At 42.4% G+C, this 22,615-nt stretch overlaps 1 protein-coding gene across 8 annotated transcripts in view; it reads right to left on the reverse strand.

Moving 5' to 3' along the window:
* LOC134355880 (sushi, von Willebrand factor type A, EGF and pentraxin domain-containing protein 1-like) overlaps positions 1-22,615 on the reverse strand; it is a 64,181-nt gene that overhangs the window by 18,496 nt on the left and 23,070 nt on the right. For 7 of the 8 annotated variants that reach the window (XM_063066406.1, XM_063066401.1, XM_063066404.1 and 4 more), the window contains 5 exons: positions 21,424-21,606; positions 13,920-14,016; positions 12,008-12,081; positions 7,754-7,939; positions 1,904-2,000 (listed from right to left, as the gene is read on the reverse strand). In XM_063066406.1, coding sequence (XP_062922476.1) covers positions 1,904-2,000; positions 7,754-7,939; positions 12,008-12,081; positions 13,920-14,016; positions 21,424-21,606 — 637 coding nt within the window. The remainder of the gene's footprint in view (positions 1-1,903; positions 2,001-7,753; positions 7,940-12,007; positions 12,082-13,919; positions 14,017-21,423; positions 21,607-22,615) is intronic. The other variant, XM_063066402.1, reaches the window with a different exon arrangement.

The raw sequence follows: 22,615 nt of genomic DNA on the forward strand, positions 1-22,615 counted from the left end.
TTATAAATTATAAATAGAAAATGGAAAGTAAGGTAGTACAAAAAAAAACCGAGAGGCAGGTCCGGATATTTGGAGGGCACGAACCAGATCTGGGTCAGGATCTGTTCAGCAGTTTTATCACAGTTGTAAAGAAGCTGTTCCCAAATCTGGCCGTACGAGTCTTCAAGCTCCTGAGCCTTCTCCTGGAGGGAAGAGGGACAAAAAGTGTGTTGGCTGGGTGGGCCGTGTCCTTGATTATCCTGGGAGCACTGCTCCGACAGCATGTGGTGTAAAGTGAATCCAAGGACGGAAGATTGGTTTGTGTGATGTGCTGGGCTGTGTTCATGATCTTCTGCAGCTTCTTCTGGTCTTGGACAGGACAACTTCCATGCCAGGTTGTGATGCACCCTAGAAGAATGCTTTCTACGGTGCATCCATAAAAATTAGTGAGGGTTTTAGGACTTCTGCTGACTCCCAGATTCCTCAACATTACCTGCCCTTCCACTTACCTTGAAATTGTCCACAAACTTGGTCACAAAACCATCAATTGCATCATCCAAATCACTGACATATAATGTGAAATGAAGTGGTCCCAACACTGACCCCTGCGGAACACCACTAGTCACTGGCAGCCAAGGGTTGGCAAGGACATGACAAATGAATGATGGGAGTAGAGAAAAACTTAAATAGTCAAACTTCCTTCGGAAGTTAGAATAGATCTAGAGATGGTAAGAGGAAAGAGTGAGCAATTTCAAATTTCTGGGTGTCAAGCTCATTGAGGAGCTAACCTGGTCCCAGCATATCAAAGCAGCTATAAATAAGGCCAGACAGCGGCAACTCATTAGGAGTTTGAGGAAATTTGGTTTGTCATCTAAAACACTCAAAAACTCCTATAGATATACCATGCAGAGCATCTCTCAAGTTGCATCACTGTCTGGTATGGGGGTGGGGCCTACTCCACAGATCGAAAGAAGCTACAGAAAGTTGTAAAATTAGTCAGCTCCATCTTGGGTACTAGATTTCTTAGTATCCAAGACTCCAAGACATCTTCAAGGAGCGATGCCTCAAAAAGGCTGTGTCCATATTAAGGACCCTCATCACCCAGAACATGCCGTCTTTTCATTGTTACCATCAGGAAGGAGGTACAGAAACATGAAGGCACACACTCAGCAATTCAGGAACAGCTTCTTCCCCTTTGCCATCCAATTCCTAAATGGACCCATGAACACTACTTCACTACTTTTTTAATTATTTCTATTTTTGCACTATTTTAATTTATGTTACATATATATGTTTGTGTGTGTGTATATATATATATATATATATATATATATATATATATTTACAGTAATTGATTTTCTTATTTCTTTTTCTCCAAATTATCATGTATTGCATGGAACTGCCTCCGTTACGTTAACAAATTCCACAACATATGCTGATTCTGATTCTGGACTGGGGTCCATGTGGATTGGTACATGTGGAGATAATAGGGAAGGTCTGTAGTCTGGAAAGCAAGCTCCTGGCAAAGCGAATAGGCACAATAAGAAGAGTTTGATATCACATTAAATTCGGCATTCATTAAGAATGAAAGCAGAGTTGAGACCTCTGTTGAGGAATGATTGTTCAGGGTCAGGGAAGGGACGAGAGAACAGTGGGAGATGGAGTAAGGAAAAGGGATGGGGTTAGAGGTAAGAGCAGAGGGTGCAAGATCAGGAAGTGTACTGGAAATCAAGCTTGCAATCTTTACTAATTCATTTCACCATCTTCTCTTCAATTTCAGATCACTCTTTTATTTTGTTACATTTGGACCTGAAACATAACTGCTTCTCTCTCCACAGATGCTGTATGACCTGCTGTTTATAACATTTTCTGTTTAATTTCTAACGTCTACATTTTTTTTCATTTTCATTATCCAAAAACTCACCCTTTTTTACAATAAAAAATGGCTCTACTTCCAAAGGTAGTATTTGCTGCCACAGAATATCCATTCACTATCTCTCCTGGATATCCACAGTTCTTCGCTACACAGAGATAGAAAAGGGAAATAGTAAAGGCATTGCACAACACCAGGATCTCCAACAGCTTTTTGATGCAATCGACAGAAATATTTTGCTGTGAATTTTCCAAATTTGATCTCCCATCTAGACAAATTAAAGAGATAATTTGTAACAAGTACATTGAATTATTTTCAATAAGCAATAATGAAACCTCGGAGGGTGTAAGCACAGCCATCTGCATTATGGGTACAGTACTAGCCTCCCCACCACTGAGGACACCATTCAAGTAGTAACATCCATCATTAAGGACCCCCATCACCCAGGACATGTCCTCTTTACACACACACATCATATGTGAGTGATGATAAACCTGGTTCTGATATGAGTCTCTATTGTGTCTATTGTGCACTGAGAGTGAGAAGGGGGCAGGGAGAAGGGAATCATGGTTGGGAAAAGGGGAAGGGAGAGGGCAGGGAGTGGGAAGCACCAGGGAGATATCCTGTAATGATCACTTGTTTGGAATCAAATAACCTTGCCTGGTGTCTCAGGGCTGGATGAGTCTACACTGGTACCACCTCGCAATCCTGGCACTCCTTCTCTGTCACCTGTCCCACACCTCTCCTGCGGCGCTCCATCCCCGCCATTCCCAACATCCTTGCTCCCGACGAATTTATAAACTTGCTCTCTGCTCCATGTTGATAAATATAGTACTGTGCAAAATTCTTAGAGATATACAGTATATACCTGACCTTAGCACAGTATTGTACATACATAAAATTTATATATTTTATCTTGCACTACTCCCCCGCAAGACAACAAATTTCATGACATATGTCAGTGATAATAAACCTGGTAGAAATGAAGCACAGTGAAATGCAGAACACCTCATGGACCTCCTAAACCAACTTTACTCACCACAGTACAAACTCCCAAGCTGTGAAATTGGCCTGCAGACCAGGTATGTAAGCACCAATGACCTTGAACACAAAATCGTACAGATAGTAGTGGATACAGCCCAGTCCATCATGGGTAAAACCCTCCCTACCATTGAGCACAACAACATGAAAAGCTGTCGCAGAAAAGCAGCATCTATCATCAGGGCCCCTCACCTCCCAGGACATGCTCCCTTCTCACTGCTGCCATCAGGAAGAAGGTACAAGAGCTTCAGGACTCTCACCACCAGGTTCAGGAACAGTTACTGCCCCTCAGTCATCAGTCCCTTGAACCAGAAGGGATTACTTCACTTGACCTATCACTGAACTGTTACCACAACCTATGGACTCACCTTCAAGGACTCTTCATCTCATGTTCACAACACTTATTGCTTATTTATTTCTTTTTCTTTTGTATTTGCACAATATGATGTCTTTTGCACGTTAGTTGTTCGTTCATCCTGTTGGGTGCGGTCTATCATTGATTCTGTGTAAGCCCGCAAGAAAGCAAATCTCAGGGCTATATATAAGACCATAAGACATAGGAGCAGAATTAGGCCATCTGGCCCATCGTGTCTGCTCCACCATTCAATCATGGCTGATCCTTTTTTTCCCTCCTCAACCCCAGTTCCCAGCCTTCTCCCCACAACCTTTGATGCCATATCCAATCAAGAACCTATCAATCTCTGCCTTAAATACACCCAACAACCTGACCTCCACAGCTGCATATGGCAACAAATTCCACAATTCAACAAGCTAAAGAAATTTTTCCACATCTCCATTTTGAAAGGGTGCCCCTCTACCCTGAGGCTGTGCCTTCTTGTCCTAGACTCTCCCACCATGAGAAGCATCCTTTCCACATCTACTCTGTCTAGGCCTTTCAATATTCGAAAGGTTTCAATGAGATCCTCCTCATCCTTCAGAATTCCAGTGAGTACAGACCCAGCGCCATCAAACGTTCCTCGTACGATAACCCTTTCATTCCTGGAATCATCCCTGTGAACCTCCTCTGGACTCTCTCCAATACCAGTACATCTCTTCTAAGATGAGGGGCCCAAAGCTATTCACAATACTCAAGGTGAGGCCTCACCAGTGCCTAATAAAGCCTCAGCATCACATCCTTGGTCTTGTATTCTGGACCTTTTGAAATGAATGCTAACATGGCATTTGTCTTCCTCACCACCGACTCAACCTGCAAGTTCAGCTTCAGGGTGTTCTGCACAAGGACTCCCAAGTCCCTCTGCATCACAGATTCCTAGATTTTCTCCCCGTTCATAAAGTAGTCCGCACATTTATTTCTACTACCAAAGTGCACGACCATGCATTTTCCAACATTGTATTTCATTTGTCACTTTCTTGCCCATTCTCCTAATCTGTCTAAGTCCTTCTGCATCCTACCTGTTTCCTCAACACTACCTGCCCCTCCACCAATCTTTGTATCATCTGCAAACTTGGCAACAAAGACATCTATTCCATCATCTAAATCATTTATATACAGCTTAAAAAGAAGTGATCCCAACACCAACCCCTACGGAACACCACTCGTCACTGGCAGCCAACCAGAAAAGGATCCTTTTATTCCCACTCGCTGCCTCCTACCAATCAGCCAATGCTCTAACCATGTTAGTAACTTTCCTGTAATACAATGGCTCTTAACTTGGTAAACAGCCTCATGTGTGGCACCTTGTCAAAGGCCTTCTGGAAGTCCAAATATACAACATTCACTGCATCCCCTTTATCAATTCTACTTGTAATCTCCTCAAAGAATTCCAACAGGTTTGCAGGGCAGGATTTTCCCTGAAGAAAACCATGCTGATTTTGTGCTATCTTGTCTTGTGTCACCAAGTACTCCAGCACCTCATCCTTAACAATTGACTCTAACATCTTCCCAACCACTGAGGTCAGGCTAACTGGTCTATAACTTCCTTTCTGCTGCCTTTTTCCTTTCTCAAAGAGTGCAGTGACATTTGCAATTTTCCAGTCATCTGGCACCATATCAGAGTCCAATGATTTTTGAAAATCATTTCTAATGCACCACAATCTCTAATGCTACCTCTTTCAGAACCCTAGGATGCAGTTCCTCTGGTCCAGCTGACTTATGTACCTTTCGGTCTTTCAGCTTTTTGAGCACTTTCTCTCCTGTAACAGTAACTGCACCCTCTTCTCTTCCTTCACACACTACAACATCAGGCTTACTGCTAGTGTCTTCCTCAGTGAAGACTGATGCAAAATATTCACTTAGTTCATCAGTCATCTCCTTGTCCCCAGTTATTATTTCTCCTGCCTCATTTTCTAGCAGTCCTATATCCACTCTCATTTCTCTTTTATTTTTAACATACTTCAAAAAACTTTTACTATCCACTTTGATATTATTTTCTAGCTTGCTTTCATATTTAATCTTTTCCCTTCTAATGATCTTTTTTACTTGCTCTCTGTAGGTTTTTTTAAACTTCCCAATCCTCTACCTTCCCACTAATTTTTGCTTTGTTGTATGCCCTTTCTTTTGCTTTTACAATAGCTTTGACTTCCCTTGTCAGCCATGGTTGTACTATTTTACCATTTGAGTACTTCTTAATTTTTGGAATACACACGTCCTGCACCTTCCTCATTTTTCCCAGAAATCCACACAATTGCTGCTCTGCTGACACCCTGCCAGCAGCTCCTTCCAATTTACTTTGGCCAACTCCACTGTAATTTCCCTTAATTCCTTTAAATACTGCTACCAGATTTTTCTTTCTCCCTATCAAATTTCGTTGAACACAATCAGATTGTGATCACTGGTTCCTAAGAATTCTTTTACCTTAAACTCCCTAATCGCCTCCGGTTCATTACATACCACCCAATCCAGTATAGCTGATCCCCTACTAGGCTCAATGACAAACTGTTCTAAAAAAACTATCTCTTAGGCATTTAACAAACTCACTCTCTTAAGATTCATTACCAATCTGATTTTCCCAATCGACCTGCATGTTAAAATCTCCCACAGCCACCATAACATTGCCCTTTTGACTTACCTTTTCTATTTCCTGTTGTAACCTGTGGTCCACCTCCCAGCCACTTTTGGGAGGCCTGTATATAACTGCCATCAGGGTCATTTTACCCTTGCAGTTTCCTAACTCAACCCACAAGGATTCAACACCTTCCAATCCCATGTCACATTTTTCTACTGATCTGATGCCATTCTTTACCAGCAGAGCCACACCTCCACTCTGCCTACCTTCCTATCCCTCTGATACAATGTGTAACCTTGGACATTCAGCTCCCAGTTACAACAATCTTTCAGCCACGATTCAGTGATGGCCACAACATCTTATCTAGCAATCTGTAATATTGCAACAAGATCATCCACCTTATTTCCTATACTGTACTATGCGCATTTAGATACAACACCTTGAGTACTGTATTTGCTATCCTTTCTGATTCTGCATCCCTAATAATTTGATACTCAGCCTGTTGGCTGCAACTGTCTCATCACCTCCCTGCTCTTCCTGACAATCTGACATCACGCTATCTTTACTTTTTTACCATTTGTCCTCTCCAAAGTCTCTTCACTCCAGTTCCCAACCCCTGCCAAGTTAGTTTAAACCCTCCCCAACAGCTCAAACAAACCTGCCTGTGAGAATATTGGTCCCCCTCGGGTTCAGGTGCAACCTGTCACTTTTGAACAGGTCATACCTCCCCCAGAAGAGGTCCGAATTATCCAAGAACCTAAAGTCCTGCCCCCTGCACCAACTCCTCAGCCAAGCATTTATCTGCCAAATCATCCTGTTTCTACCCTCAATGGCATGTGGTACAGGCAGCAATCCAGAAATTACTACCTGGGAGGTCCTGCTTCTCACTCCCTACATAACTCTCTAAATTCTCTTTTCAGGACCTTACTGCTCTTCCTTCCTATGTCATTGGTACCAATGTGTATCAACACATCTGGCTGCTCCCCCTCCCTCTCCAAAATGTTGTGGACACGATCGGAGACATCCCTGACCCTGGCACCTGGGAGGCAACATACCATCCAGGTGTCACATTCACGTCCACGTCCACAGAATCTCCAGTCTGGTCCCCTCACTAACTGGAAGCAAATCTTACAGGTAAATGTCCTTAAAACAGGCTGGCTTGTTCTGACAGAGATTTGCAGCACTTTCTCTGATCTCTTTGATTATCCAATTTCGGCTTCTTAATCACCTCTGAATTTTATCACTCCACTATTTCTAACCAGCTCTGATGGATTCTATCTGGTTCTTCCCTTATGCCTCATCACTTGCCAGCGTCAAGTGTCCCAAACAGATAAAGCAGCTTCTGTATTTCTTCAAATCCAGTGTGCTGGAGGTTTGAAGATAACTTTCATTGCCATTTTCCCTCTGTCAGATGATGTGAAGGAATGTACTTGAAAAGTATTTTCAAATAATGCAACTCCTAATCTTTTTGGAAAATCCTTACTTCATTATCTAGAATCAAGGAGGTAAATCTTCTCAAGTCTCATTCCTAAAGGAGAGGTGCTGGGCACGTTTTTACATAGAGAGTGATGGGTGCCTGGAATGTGCTGTCAAGGTGCAATGTGGAGGTCAATATGACAGAAACATTCAAGAGGCTCTTACGACATGGAATGAAGGGAGCTGGACCATGTGTAGGCAAAAGGAATCAGTGTAACTGGGTATCATTAGCTTAATCAGTTCAGTACATCACAGGCCAAAGGGTCTTTCTGTGCTGAACTGTTCTGTGATCTATGCTCTAGTTACTTTTATGCACCAGGGAAAGAAGTAGGACACACAGAATCACTATTGAGAACAGTGTACGGTCATTACTGTAAAACAGTTTATAGAAAACAAACATTCAAACTAAGCAGCATACCTATACACATTGGAGGAGTCCAGTTCCACTCTCCAGTCTCTCTACAAGTGAGATTGACTGCACCTTGTAATGAATAGCCTGCATCACAGGAGTACACTGCGACTATTCCATACTCCCACTGTTCTCCGCTGGGTGGTGACGGAGCTATCCCATTGCTAATTGGTGGAAGAGGAGCGCATCTGATAGCTGAGGATAAATGAAACATCGTTAATGCTCTGAAGAGAACTCCAGATGAAAATGTTATCTTTTGGGAATTGCTACAGGTCAGCAAGCTAGCATAACGCTTTACAGCTGCCACTGTAGGGTCAGGTTTCAATTGCCCCTGCTGCCTGTAAGGAGTCTGTACATTCTCCCTGTGATCGTGTGTGTTGCTCTGGTTTCTTCCAACATTCCAAAGATGTATGGAAGGCAAATTAAAGGCAGGCAGGGGCAAGCACAGTGGCCATCATCGCAGTAGCTGTCGTCTGAGTGGACAGAGTCAGTGGTGATCTTGAGGCTTTAGTTCTTCGTGGCTTCAGTCAGAGAAAGCAAAGAAAAGCTCTAGGTTCAGTTTTTTTTTGCCTTTCCTTCTTTACATCTGCTCAGTTAGGACAGTAAAGTTGCTAGGCAGGATAGTGGAATGTTCCTCTTGCGGGATGTGAGAAGGCAGAGTGACCTCCAGTACCCTTGACGACTACAACTGCGAGAAGTGCGTCCTGATGCAGCTTCTAATAAACCACGTTAGGGAGTTGGAGCTGGAACTGGACCCTGGATAATTTGAGAGGCTGAAGGTGTGATAGATAGGACATATATAGAGGTAATTAAACCCAAGCTGCAGGACACAAAAAACTAGGTGACAGTCAGGAAAGGGAAAGGGGTTAAGGAGCCAGTGCATAGTACCCTGTGGCCATCCCCCTCAACAACAGGTACATCACTTTGGATACTGTTAGGGAGGTTGACCTAACATAGGAAAGTCAGTGGTCAGGTCTTTAGCAATGAGTCTGCCTCTCTATCTCAAAAGGGAACAGGGGGAGAAAAGGCACCCTGTGGTGATAGAGGATTTGTTAGTTAGGGGAACAGACAGGAGGTTCTGTGGGCAAGAATGAGATTCCCAGGTGGTATGTTGCATCCCAGGTGCCAGAGTCCGGGATATCTTGGGTCAAGTCCTCAGCATTAAGTGGTAGGGTGAACAGCCAGAAGTCATGGTCCATGTAGGTATCAATGATATAGATAAGTGATGGGGTTCTGCACAGAGAGTTCAGGGAGTTAGGTGCTAAGTTAAAGGGAAAGACCTCCAGGGTTGTGATCTCAGGATTGCTACCCATGCCACATGCTAATACCAGAACTAGGAAGATTTTTTACAATTTAATTCATGGCTAAGGAGCTGGTGTAGGAGGGATGACATAAGATTTTTGGATCATTGGGCTCTCTTCCAGGGAAGGTAGGACCTGTACAGATGAGACAGTTTGCACCTGAACTGGAGGAGGACTAATGTCTTAGCAGGAAGGTTTGCTAATGCTGCACAGTAAGATTTAAACTAGAGTTGCAGGGGGATGGGAACCAGAGTGCCAGAACAGTTGGTGGAGAGGTTTTGGAGGCAGATGTTGGCGAGACAGTTAGGAATCAAAAGGTTGCACATGGTACAACTAGTGTCTTGAGCTGCGTATATTTCAATGCAAGAAATATCGTAGGAAAGGCGGATGATATTACAGAAGATGAGGGAGCTGGTTTGCAGACAGAGGCAGTGTGTAGTGTAGTGAGGAGAGGCTGTTGATAGGGCAAAATTGCAGTCAACAAGGTAAAAGGTGGACAAAATCAAAAAGGGTGAATACAGGACTGAAGGTGTTATATTTGAATGCATGCAATATACGGAATAAGGCAGATGAACTTGTAGCACAGTTGCAGATTGGCATGCATGATGTTGCAGGCATAACTGAATCATGGCTGAAAGAAGATTATACCTGGGAGCTTAATGTCCAAGGATACACATTGTATCAAAAGGACAGGCAGGAAGGCAGGGGGAGCGGTGTTGCTCTGTTGGTAAAAAATTAAATCAAATCATTAGGAAGAGGTGACACAGGCTCAGAAGGTGTTGAATCATTTGTATAGAACTAAGAAAATGCAAAGGTAAAAAGACCTTGATAGGAATTGTATACAGATCCCCAAACAGTAGTAAAGATGTGGTCTACAATTTACAAGGCTGCTTAACAAACTACGAGCCCAAGGTATTGCAGGAAAGATTCTGACATGGATAAATCAATGGCTGAGGGAATAAAGGGAGCCTTTTCCGGTTGGCTGCTGGTGACTAGTGGTGTTGCACAGAGGTCTGTGTTGGGAGCAATTCTTTTTATGTTATATGTCAATGATTTGGATGATGGAACTGATGGCTTTGTTGCAAAGTTTGTATACGATATGAAGATAGATGGAAGGGCAGGTAGTTTGAGGAAGTAGACAGGCTACAGAAGGACATAGATTAGTAGAATGGGCAAAGAAATGGCAGATGGAAGACAGTGTCGGGAAGTGTATGGTTATGCACTTTGGTAGAAGAAATTAAAGGGTTAACCATATTCTAAATGAGAAAAAAAAACTGAGGTTCAAAGAGACTTGGGAGTCCTTGTACAGGATTCCCTAAAGGTTAATTTGCAGGTTGAATCTGTGGTGAGGAAAGCAAATGCAATGTTAGCATTCATTTCAAGAGGACTAGAATATAAAATCAAGGATGTAATATTGAGACTTTATGAAGCACTGCTGAGGCCTCACTTGGAGTATTGTGAGCAGTTTTGGGCCCCTTATCTTAGAAAGGATGTGCTGAAAGTGGAGAGGGTTCAAAGGAATTTCATGAAAATGATTGCGGGATTGAATGGCTTATCATATGAACAGCGTTTGATGGCTCTGGGCCTGTACTCACTGGAATTCAGAAGAATACGGGTGACCTCATTGAAACCTATCAAATGGTGAAAGGCCTTGATAGAGTGGATGTGGGGAGGATGTTCCCTATGGTGGGAGAGACTAAGACCAGAGTACATACCCTCAGAATAGAGGGGTGTCCTTTTATTGCAGAGATGAGGAGAAATTTCTTTAGCCAGAGAGTAATGAATCTGTGGAAGTCGTTGCTACAGGCAGCTTGTGGAGGCCAAGTCTTTATGTACATTTAAGGCAGAGGTTGATAGATTCTTGATTGGTCAGGGCTTGAAGGGATACAGGAGAAGGCAGGAGATTGGAGCTGAGAGGAAAATTGCATCAGCCATGATGAAATGGCAGAGCAGACACGATGGGCCAAATGGCCTAATTCTGCTCCTGTATCCTATGGTCTTAAGGGTTAGCAAGTTTTGGGCATGCTCGGATGGTGCCAGAAGCATGGCAACACTTGCGAGCTGCCCACACACAATCCTTGGACTCTGTTGGTTGTTGACGCCAATGACACATTTCACGGTATGTTTCGATGTTTAGATGTCCATCTGGCAAATAAAGCTAATCTTTATCTTTAGCACCACACAATTCAGAGGACAGAGCAATGAAGATACAAAATTGAACACTGGCATCCCTCCCCCAGCATCACTCATGGGTAGTGATTCCATAAAGGGAATATAATGCCTTTTCAATGAGAAATGCGCTGAATTTTTATTCAAACTTTTACAGTACAACAGGGTCATAATTTTCATTCTGCACATCTGTTTGCGTCCTCTAGCATGAGGGAGCTGCCTGCAACAGTGTGGGCACCTGAAGCCAGAATATGGTTACCGATTCATCAGAATCCACATTGAAACAACCAGTTAAGCAGTCACACAGTGTTGGTTTGATATGCAAGTCACTGCCTTTCTAAGACAAGGGCACTGCTGATCAAGACACACTCCATTTTCTACTCAAACCGACCTTCAACCAAGGACTTGCTGGGCCACTTCTAAAGGTGCTTCAACATAAGCAACACAATTGGTCTGGAATAACACACACACAAAATGCAGGAGAAACTCAGCAGGTCAGGCAGCATGTATGGAGTTGACATTCTGGGCCGAGACCCTTCATCAGGACTGGAAAAGGGGAAAGAAACCAAAATTTCTTGTTACACACATAAAAATTGCTGGTGAACGCAGCAGGCCAGGCAGCATCTATAGGAAGAGGTACAGTCGACGTTTCAGGTCGAGACCCTTCGTCAGGACATTCCCAAAAAAAATCAGCACACTTAACGGGTATTGAAATAAAATATTCAGCAGTCCATGGAGGAAATACTGCTAATGTCCTCATTCACTGTACAACATTCCAAGGATCCGACCTTACCTACACATGTCGGGATTTGTCCATCCCATCCATCAGCAGCACACAACAAGTAGCTCCGTCCCACCAGCTGATATCTGGACAGAGACAGGTTATTACTGATAAACTGGTATAAAAATGAGAGCCAAATATGTCAGTGTTTCAATATCTTGGCTAAGAAAAAACATAACGTTAATTTAATTCAGAATATGAACCAACACAATGGTACAGTGAAGGAAAAGTGTAGCAAGATACAAATTAAAGCAGGTTAAACTGCTCAGAAGAGATTTTTTCAGATGAGGGTTGCTGTGGAACAAAAGGGACAGTGGTGTAGAATGAGTCACTGCTCCAATTCACATATGTGTGAAGAGTCATCTCTCAGTCTTAGAAGAATGAGGAGGTTGAAACCTACCAAATATTGAAAGGTCTCGATAGAGTAGACGTAAAGAGGATGTTACCAATAGTGTGTGAGTCTAGGATGAGAGCTCAGAATACAGGATGTTCATTTAGAACTGAAGTGAAGCTTCTTCAGCCAGAGGGTGGTGCATCTGTGGAATTCACTGCCACTGATGGCAGTGGAGGCTGAGCCATTGGGTATAAGTAAAATGGTGATTGACAGGTTCTTGGTTAGTCAGGACATCAAAGGTTATGGGGAGAAAGCAAGAGAATGAGATTGAGAGGGAAAATAAACCAGCCATGATGGAAAGGTGGCGAAGGTTTGATGGGCTGAATGGCCTAATTCTGCTCCTGTGTTCTGGTCTCTGTCATGGCCTCCGCATGATTCGAATTAACCTGGCTCTGTTTTCCTGCATTTCCTCTGGTTCCCTCCAGTGCCAGTGGCTAAGGAGAGGGATCTGTAGTCTCATTACGCATAGCTCCCAGGCACCCTTTAGAACTCGACACTCTCGGCTTGCCGATGAGAGATTGAAAATATCAAAAGGAGGAAACTGAAAGAAGCATTCTGACCAATATGATTTCTCAGCCCTTGAAGTTATGATAGGGACTGATGTGATAAATTCCAAATTTCAAATTCAAACTACATTTATTATCAAAGTGCATATATATTGCTATGTACTACCCGGAGATTCATTTTCTTGCAGGCATTCATAGTAAGGCAAGGAAATACAAAGGAAGCAATGAAAAGCTGCACAGAAACAAAGATTTTCAAGCAAATAATGTACAAAGGAAGACAAGCTATGCAAATAAAAATAAAAACTAATAATATATAAATAAATTTCAAAGTAAACTTATTATCAGAGGGCATATATGTCACCATGTACAACTTTGGGATTCAATTTCTTGCAAGCACACTCAATAAATCCATAATAGAATAACAAACATAATAGAATCAATGAAAGACCACACCACCTTGAGCATTCAACCAGAATGCCAGACAACAAACTGTGCAAATACAAAAATAAAGAAAGAATAATTATAAATAAATAAGCAATAAATATTGAGAACACGAAATGAAGAGCCCTTGAAAGTGAGTTCATAGGTTGTGTGAACATTTTAGAGATGGGGCAAGTGAAATTAAGTGAAGTTATCCCCTTTGGTTCAAGAGTCTGGTGGCCGAGGGTAATAACTGTTCCTGAAGCTGGTGGTGTGAGTCCTGAGGCTCCTGAGCCTTTGTCCTGATGGCAGCAGCGAGAAGAATGTATGACGTGGGTGGTGGGGGCCCCTGGTGAATGACGCTCTGGGCAGATGGGCTCAATGGTTGGGAGGGCTTTACCCATGACAGATTGGGCCATATCCACTACTTTTGCAAGATTTTCTATTCAAGGACATGGATGCTTCCATACCATTTACAGTCCTTCCAAAAATAAATAAACATTGAGAACATGAGTTGTAAAGTCCTTGAAAGTGAATCCATAGGTTGTGCTCAGTGGTCAGAGTTCAGTTTGCCCACCTGATATCTGCTTCACCAAATACTCACCCTGTTTTACAGGAAAAAGTAGCTCTACTTCCAAAAGTTGTATTTGGTGCCTGAATATATCCATTCACTATTTCTCCTGGATTACTGCAGTTCCTCACTACACAGAAAAACAGGGGAAAGAGTAAAGGTGCTGCAGACACCGGGATCTCCAATAGGTTCATAAGACAATTGACAGGAAGGTATCGTTAAGAGTTTTACAACAATGACATTTTTGATATCCCACCACTTTAACAATGAACACAGGATTCAACAGTGCAATAGTAGTGCAGTGGTTAGCACATCGGTTTACAGTACCACTGACCCGGATCAATTCCCACCACTACCTGTAAGGAGTCTGCACGTTTTCCTTGTGACCGCATGGGTTTCCCCCAGTGGCTCTGGTTTCCTCTCACAGTCCAAAGACGTACTGGGTGGTTGGTTAATTGGTCATTGTAAATTGTCCTGTGATTAAGCTGGGATTCATCTGGGGGATTGCTGGGTGGCATGACTTTAAGGGCCTATTCCACGCTGTATGTCAATCAATGAATCAGTCAATAAATAGATATAGATAGATAGATAGATATCACAGAGTCAGCCTCTCTCCTGCCCATTCATGTTTGAAAGAAATGGTCACCACCAGCCTCCAAAATCAATGTAAAGAACTAGTACTGTGTCTCCAAGTTGTGTACTTTATAACAATGTTCAAAGTAAATCTTACCATAGTGGTCGCTAGCTGGTGCTGTATAAGCCCAAACCACATCAACAGCTCGTTACCATCAACTTCAGATACAATACTGAGTCATGTCATCTGCAGAAAATCTCTGATGACTCAGCAATAGCTGGGTGTATAAAGGGAGGACGAGAGGATGAATACAGGGCCCTGGTGGAGGACTTTGTCAAATGGTGCAAGCTGAATCATCTGCAGCTCAACATTAGTAGGACAAAGGAGATGATGATGGACTTTAGGAAGACCAAGCCTGCACTGCTCTCTGTTACTATTGATGGTGAGGACATGGATGTGGTGAGGACCTACTAGTACCTGGGGTGCCCCTGGATGACAGACTTGAGTGGAGCACCAACACAGAGGCTGTGTACAAGAAAGGCCAGAGACTGAGAAGGGCCTCTACTTCCTGAGGGGACTGAGGTCCTTTGGAGTCTGCAGGCCTCTTCTTCAGATGCTCTACCAGTCTTTTGTTGCCAGTACAATCTTCTATGCGGTGGTGTGCTGGGTCAATGGCATCAACACGGGTGATGCCAAAAGGCTCAATAAACTGATTAGAAAGACTGGGTTTGTTATAGGAATCAAACTGGGCACACTGGAGGCTGTGGTAGAACAAAGGACCCTATGGAAAATCCTGGCGATTCTGGACAATGTCTCTCACCCTCTGCCTGTCACCTTGGCTGAACAGAGGAGCACTTTTAGTAACAGACTAAGACAACTGTACTGCTCCAAAGAGCACTCTATGAGGTCATTCTTACCCTTGTCCATTAGGCTCTATAATGAAGTCAACCAATAGCCAAGGAAGTGATGACTCCCACTCCTGTTGGACTGTTTGTAGTAACTTATTTTTATTCTTTCTACCTCTCTTCTAATATTCACACCTGTGCACTTGTAATGCTACTGTGACACTGTCATTTTCTTTGGGATCAATAAAATATCTATCTAGCTATCTAAATTTATTATCAAAATACATATATATCACCATACACAACCCTGAGATTCATTTTCCTACAGATATACTCAGCAAATCTACAGAATAGTAACTACAACAGAATCAATGAAAGATCAGAGTGCAGAAGACAACAAACTGTGCAAATACAAATGTAAATAAATAACAATAAAGAATGAGATAATGAGATAAAGAGTCCTCACAATGAGATCACTGGTTGTGGGAACATTTCAATGATAGGGCAAATGAGTGCAGTTCAAGAGTCTGATGGTTGAGGGGTAGAAATTGATCTGGGGAAAAGCAACAGAACCTCTATTAAATATTCACTGTGGCAGATGGAATTTATTGCAGACATGTGCGAGGATTTGCACTTCGGTAGGACCAACCAGTAGGTCATAGTAAACGGTAGGGCACAGAGGAATGTGTAGAACAAAGGGATCTGCGCATACAGGTGCATAATTTGTTGAAAGTGGTGTCACAGGTAGATAGGGTCATAAAGAAAGCTTTTGGCACATTGGCCACTATAAATCAATGTATTGAGTACTGAAGATGGGATGATATGTTGAAGTTTTATAAGATGTTGGTGAGGTTTAATTTGGAGTATTGTGTGCAGTTTTGGTCACCTATCTACAGGAAAATGTAAACAAGGTTGAAAGAGTGCAGAGAAAATTTCCAAGCATGTTGCCAGGTCTGGAGGACCTGAGTTATAAGGAAAGATTGAATAAGTTCAGACTGTATTCTTTAGAACATAGAAGATTGAAGGGAGATTTGATACTGGTACATAAAATTATGAGGGGTATTGATCGGGTAAATGCAAGCAGGCTTTTTCCACTGAGGTTGGGTGGGACTACAACCAGAGGTCATGGGTTAAGGATGAAAGGTAGAAGTTTTAAGGGAACATGAAGGGAAATTTCTTCATTCAGAGGGCTGTGAGTGTGGAACGAGCTGCCAGCGCAAGTGGTCTATGCGAACTCGATTTCAACATTTAAGAAAAGTTTGGATAGGTACATGGATAGTTGGGATTTGGAGGGCTACGGTTCCAGTGCAGGTTGTTGGAAGGAGGCAGTTTAAATAGTTTTGGCATGGACTAGATGTGTCGAAGGGCCTGTTTCTGTGTTGTACTTCTCCATGACTCCTTCACCATTGGTTACACTAGGCTTCAGTGGGTACAAACTGTACAGTAACAACTTGGGAAGCATGTGAATGCACTTACTTCTTTATTTTTTATTATTTGCATAATTTGTTCTTTTTTATGCACTTTGTCGGTTTTTGTCGTGTGTAGTTTCTCGTGGATTCCATTGTCTTTCTTTGTTTTGTGACTGTCTGCAAGAAGATGAATCTCAAGATTGTATATGATATACATACCTCAATAATAAATTTACGTTGAATTTTGAAGGTGCAGAGGCAATCCACGAGGATGTTGCTCAAGATGGAACATTTCAGTGATGAGCACCTAGTGGATAACCTGGGATTGATTTTTTGGGGGGGCAGAGGAAACTGAAAGGGGAAAAATAGACGTACAAAATCATAAGAGGTCAAGGATAGATAATAAGAAAATTAAAATTAATAGAACTATAAACTATAAAAGCTGTCATCCATTATGGACAATCTGGTACATCCTCTCCATGACCTACAAAATAAGCAACAGAGCACCTTTTCAAGCAGACTAATTCTGTCAGAAAATCTTTCCAACCAAATGTAATAAGCATACACAACAGTTCATCTCTGTGCAATAAGAGAATACAGATTATAGTACAAAAGTCTCTATTATTTTGTACATTATTATTGCACATTGGTACATTATTATTGTGTCTATTATTATTCTGTACTTTATTATGAAGTCTGCACACTGCTAGGTGTTTTTTTAAATGTTGCTGCTGTATCAAAAGAATTTCCCACTCTGGATCAATAAAGTACTTATTATTATTACCAGAATCAGGTTTATTATCAACAGTATGTGACGTGAAATTTGTTGACTTAGCAGCAGCAGTTCAATACAATACATAGTATAGAAGAAAAATAAATAAATTGACTACAGTATACAAATATTGTATAGATTAAAAATCGTGCAAAAAAGCAGAAATAATATATAGTAAAAAAGTGAGGTAGTGTTCAAGAGTTCAATGTCTATTTAGCAATCAGATGGCAGAGTAGAAGAAGCTGTTCCTGAATCACTGAGTGTGTGCCTTCAGGCTTCTGTACCTCCTACCTAATGGTAACAGGGAGAAAAGGGCATGCCCTGGGTGCTGGACATCCTTAGTAATGGACGCTGCCTGAGACACCACTTTTTGAAGATGTCCTTGGTACTTTGTAGGCTAGTACCCAAGATGGAGCCGACTAAATTTACGACCTTCTGCGGCTTCTTTCGGTCCTGTGCAGTAGCCTCCCCATACCAGACAGTGATGCAGCCTGTCAGAATGCTCTCCCTGGTACATCTATAGAAGTTTTTCAGTGTTTTTCTTGACATACCAAATCTCTTTAATCTCTCTAATGAAGTATAGCTGCTGTCTTGCTTCCTTTATAACTGCATCGATATGTTGAGACCAAGTTAAATCCTCAAAGATCTTGACACCCAGGAACTTGAAACTGCTCACTCTCTCCACTTCTGATCCCTCTATGAGGATTGGTATGCATTCCTTCGTCTTACCCTTCCTGAAGTCCACAATCAGCTCTTTTGTCTTACTGACGTTGAGTGCCAGGTTGTTGCTGCAACACCACTCCACTAATTGACATATCTCACTCCTGTTAGCCCTCTTGTCACCATCTGAGATTCTGCCAACAATGGTTGTATCATCAGAAAATTTATCGATGGTATTTTACCTATGCCTAGCCACACAGTCATGGGTATATACAGAGAGTAGAGCAGTGGGCTAAGCACATACTCCTGAGGTGCACCAGTGTTGATCGTCAGTGAGGAGATGTTATCACGAAATCGCACCGATTGTGGTCTCCTGGTTAGGAAGTTGAGGATCCAATTGCAGAGGGAGGTACAGAGGGCCAGGTTCTGTAACTTCTCAATCAGGACTGTGGGAATGATGGTATTAAATGCTGAGCTATAGTCGATGAACAGCATCCTGACATAGGTGCTTGTGTTGTCCAGGTGGTCTAAAGCCATCTTTAAGAGCTATTGAGACTGCATCTGTTGTTGACATATTGTGGTGATAGGCAAATTGCAATGGGTCCGGGTCCTTGCTGAGGCAGGAGTTCAGTCTAGTCATGACCAACCTCTCGGTTATTATTATTGTTAATAAATGCTGGTAATCTAATGTAATGACCTGAAACATCGTCCTTCCACAGGTATAGTCAGGCCTTCTGAGTATTACAAGTATTTTCATTTTTATTTTAGACTGTACGAAATTTCTCCCCAGAGCAGAGGTTTTTAAGACCAGAGGATATGGTTTAAATGAGGAATAAGAGGTTTAGATTGGACCTGAGAAGAATATTTTCATCCAGAAAGGGGTTGAAATGCGAACACAGTGCCTGAGGTGGAAGTGAAAGCAGATAGTCTCACAAAATTTAAGAAACATTTGGATGAGCACTTCAATCGCCAAGTAGGCTACATACCAAGTGGTAAATGGGATTCAACTGGATGGGTACATGATGGCTGGTGTGGATATTTTGGGACAAAGGAACTTCTTAAACTTAACTCCTCAAACTTTTTACCTCTGTAAAAAAGTTTTAAGACAGAACCTCAATGGGAACACCATCACCTACACATATTAGAGGGGGCAAAATTACACCCAGACATTCAACTTCTATTTCTGGATGGGAGCCTTAGAGAAAGTCAATACAAATCTAACAATTATCCAGATGTCATATTTTACCTTTCAAAATGAAGAACAGCAAAACATAAGCAGATAGATCGAAGGCACATGGAAAATAGACTTCAGACATTTATGGTTTCAACAGATTTGAAAATAAATTGAATGCATTAATCTTTATTCACACAGTAACATGGTGGTTAGCATGTGTTACAGTACATAGTAGGGAAGTGGTGTTAGGTAAATTGAAGGGATTGAAGGCAGATAAATCCCCAGGGCCAGATGGTCTGCATCCCAGAGTGCTTAAGGAAGTGGCCCAAGAAATAGTGGATGCATTAGTGATAATTTTTCAAAACTCGTTAGATTCTGGACTAGTTCCTGAGGATTGGAGGGTGGCTAATGTAACCCCACTTTTTAAAAAAGGAGGGAGAGAGAAACCGGGGAATTATAGGCCGGTTAGCCTAACGTCGGTGGTGGGGAAACTGCTGGAGTCAGTTATCAAGGATGTGATAACAGCACATTTGGAAAGCGGTGAAATGATCGGACAAAGTCAGCATGGATTTGTGAAAGGAAAATCATGTCTGACGAATCTCATAGAATTTTTTGAGGATGTAACTAGTAGAGTGGATAGGGGAGAACCAGTGGATGTGGTATATTTGGATTTTCAAAAGGCTTTTGACAAGGTCCCACATAGGAGATTAGTGTGCAAACTTAAAGCACACGGTATTGGGGGTAAGGTATTGGTGTGGGTGGAGAATTGGTTAGCAGACAGGAAGCAAAGAGTGGGAATAAACGGGACCTTTTCAGAATGGCAGGCGGTGACTAGTGGGGTACCGCAAGGCTCAGTGCTGGGACCCCAGTTGTTTACAATATATATTAATGACTTGGATGAGGGAATTAAATGCAGCATCTCCAAGTTTGCGGATGACACGAAGCTGGGTGGCAGTGTTAGCAGTGAGGAGGATGCTAAGAGGATGCAGGGTGACTTGGATAGGTTGGGTGAGTGGGCAAACTCATGGCAGATGCAATTTAATGTGGATAAATGTGAAGTTATCCACTTTGGTGGCAAAAATAGGAAAACAGATTATTATCTGAATGGTGGCCGATTAGGAAAAGGGGAGGTGCAACGAGACCTGGGTGTCATTATACACCAGTCATTGAAAGTGGGCATGCAGGTACAGCAGGCGGTGAAAAAGGCGAACGGTATGCTGGCATTTATAGCGAGAGGATTTGAGTACAGGAGCAGGGAGGTACTACTGCAGTTGTACAAGGCCTTGGTGAGACCACACCTGGAGTATTGTGTGCAGTTTTGGTCCCCTAATCTGAGGAAAGACATCTTTGCCATAGAGGGAGTACAAAGAAGGTTCACCAGATTGATTCCTGGGATGGCAGGTCTTTCATATGAAGAAAGACTGGATGAACTGGGCTTGTACTCGTTGGAATTTAGAAGATTGAGGGGGGATCTGATTGAAACGTATAAGATCCTAAAGGGATTGGACAGGCTAGATGCAGGAAGATTGTTCCCGATGTTGGGGAGGTCTAGAACGAGGGGTCACAGTTTGAGGATAGAGGGGAAGCCTTTTAGGACCGAGGTTAGGAAAAACTTCTTCACACAGAGAGTGGTGAATCTGTGGAATTCTCTGCCACAGCAAACTGTTGAGGCCAGTTCATTAGCTATGTTTAAAAGGAAGTTAGATATGGCCCTTGTGGCTACAGGGGTCAGGGGGTATGGAGGGAAGGCTGGGTTCTGAGTTGGATGATCAGCCATGATCATAATAAATGGCGGTGCAGGCTCGAAGGGCCGAATGGCCTACTCCTGCACCTATTTTCTATGTTTCTATGTTTCTATACAACTCAGAGTACAATTCCCATCACTGCCTGTAAGGAGTTTGTACATTCTCCAGATAACCGCGTGGGCTTCCTCCAGGTGCTCCAGTTTCCTCCCACAGTCCAAAATATGTACCAGTTGGTAGATTAATTGGTCACTACAAATTGTCCTGTGATTAGGTGAGGGTTAAATTGGGGGATTGCTGGGCAGCTCGGAAGAGCTTAGTCCCTGCTGTATCTCAATAAATAAATAAAATGCATACTCACGTGTGCAGGAGGGAGGTTCTGGTACAAACGTATTGTTTTCTCTACATTCTATCACACTCTTGCCGACCATCTGAAAGCCTTCAACACAGCTATAGCTGATAGTCTCCCCATAGGAGTATGTCGGACCGAATCCTGCCTCTATCTGGCCATCTGCTATCTGCTCAGGACGATGACATTGAACAGCTACCAAAACAAATCAAAGTATCAATCTCCAGCACATAACACTGCAGGTCAGGCAGCATCATAGAGGGAGAAAGAGTTAATGCTTCAAGGCTAGGGCCTTTCATCAGAACTGAGAAAGGGAAAAATCAAATTAATTTTTAGTAGCAGGAAATGTAGAGATGAACCTCTGGAAAATTGAAAGCATTGGTTTCCATATTTAGAATATTAGGACCAGGAGCAGGAGTAGATGTTTCAGTTCTTAGTGCCTGCTAAACTGTTCAGTAGGATCACTGATCATATTTTACCTCAGGGACACTTTCTTACACTACCCTATATCCTGATTCCTAAAATGACCCTTAAGATTTGGTATGTCACCAAAGACTAGCAAATTTCTACAGACGCATGGTACAGAGCATTCTGACTGGTTGCATCATAGCCTAGTATGGAAGCTCCAATGCACAGGATTGCAAGAGGCTGCAGAGGGTTGTCGACTCACCAAGCTCCATCACCTGTCCTGAATTGCAGTCCCCTTAACTTGGGGCAGCTCTAGATCGGCCAGACATACACAGTCCTTTAAAAATAAGAAGGATTTGTATGTTTGAATGAAATCACCTGACATTCTACTAAGCCTGGGAGGGAAAAGACCATTTACTTTCTGCCTGCTAACAGGACAAAATTGGAATCAATCTGATATCCTTTGTTACGCTCTCTCTGCCACAAATACATCCTTCCTTAATTCAGATTCAGAATCAGATTTAATTTCACCTGCATGTCGTGAAATTTATTAACTTTACATCAGCAGTGCAATGAAATACATGAGAGATAAGTATAGAGAAAAAACTGAGTTACAGTAGTGCAAAATAACAGAAATAAAAAAGTAGTGAGGTAGTGTTCATTGTTTCAATGTTCATTTAGAAATCCGATGGCAGAGGAAAAGATGCTATTCTTGAACCTTCAGACTTCCGTATCTCCTTCCTGATGGTAACAGTGTGAAAAGGGCCTGTCCTGGGTGGTAGGGATCCTTAATGGT

This window comes from Mobula hypostoma, chromosome 13, assembly GCF_963921235.1.
Source record: "Mobula hypostoma chromosome 13, sMobHyp1.1, whole genome shotgun sequence".
In the NCBI taxonomy this organism is placed as follows: domain Eukaryota; kingdom Metazoa; phylum Chordata; class Chondrichthyes; order Myliobatiformes; family Myliobatidae; genus Mobula; species Mobula hypostoma.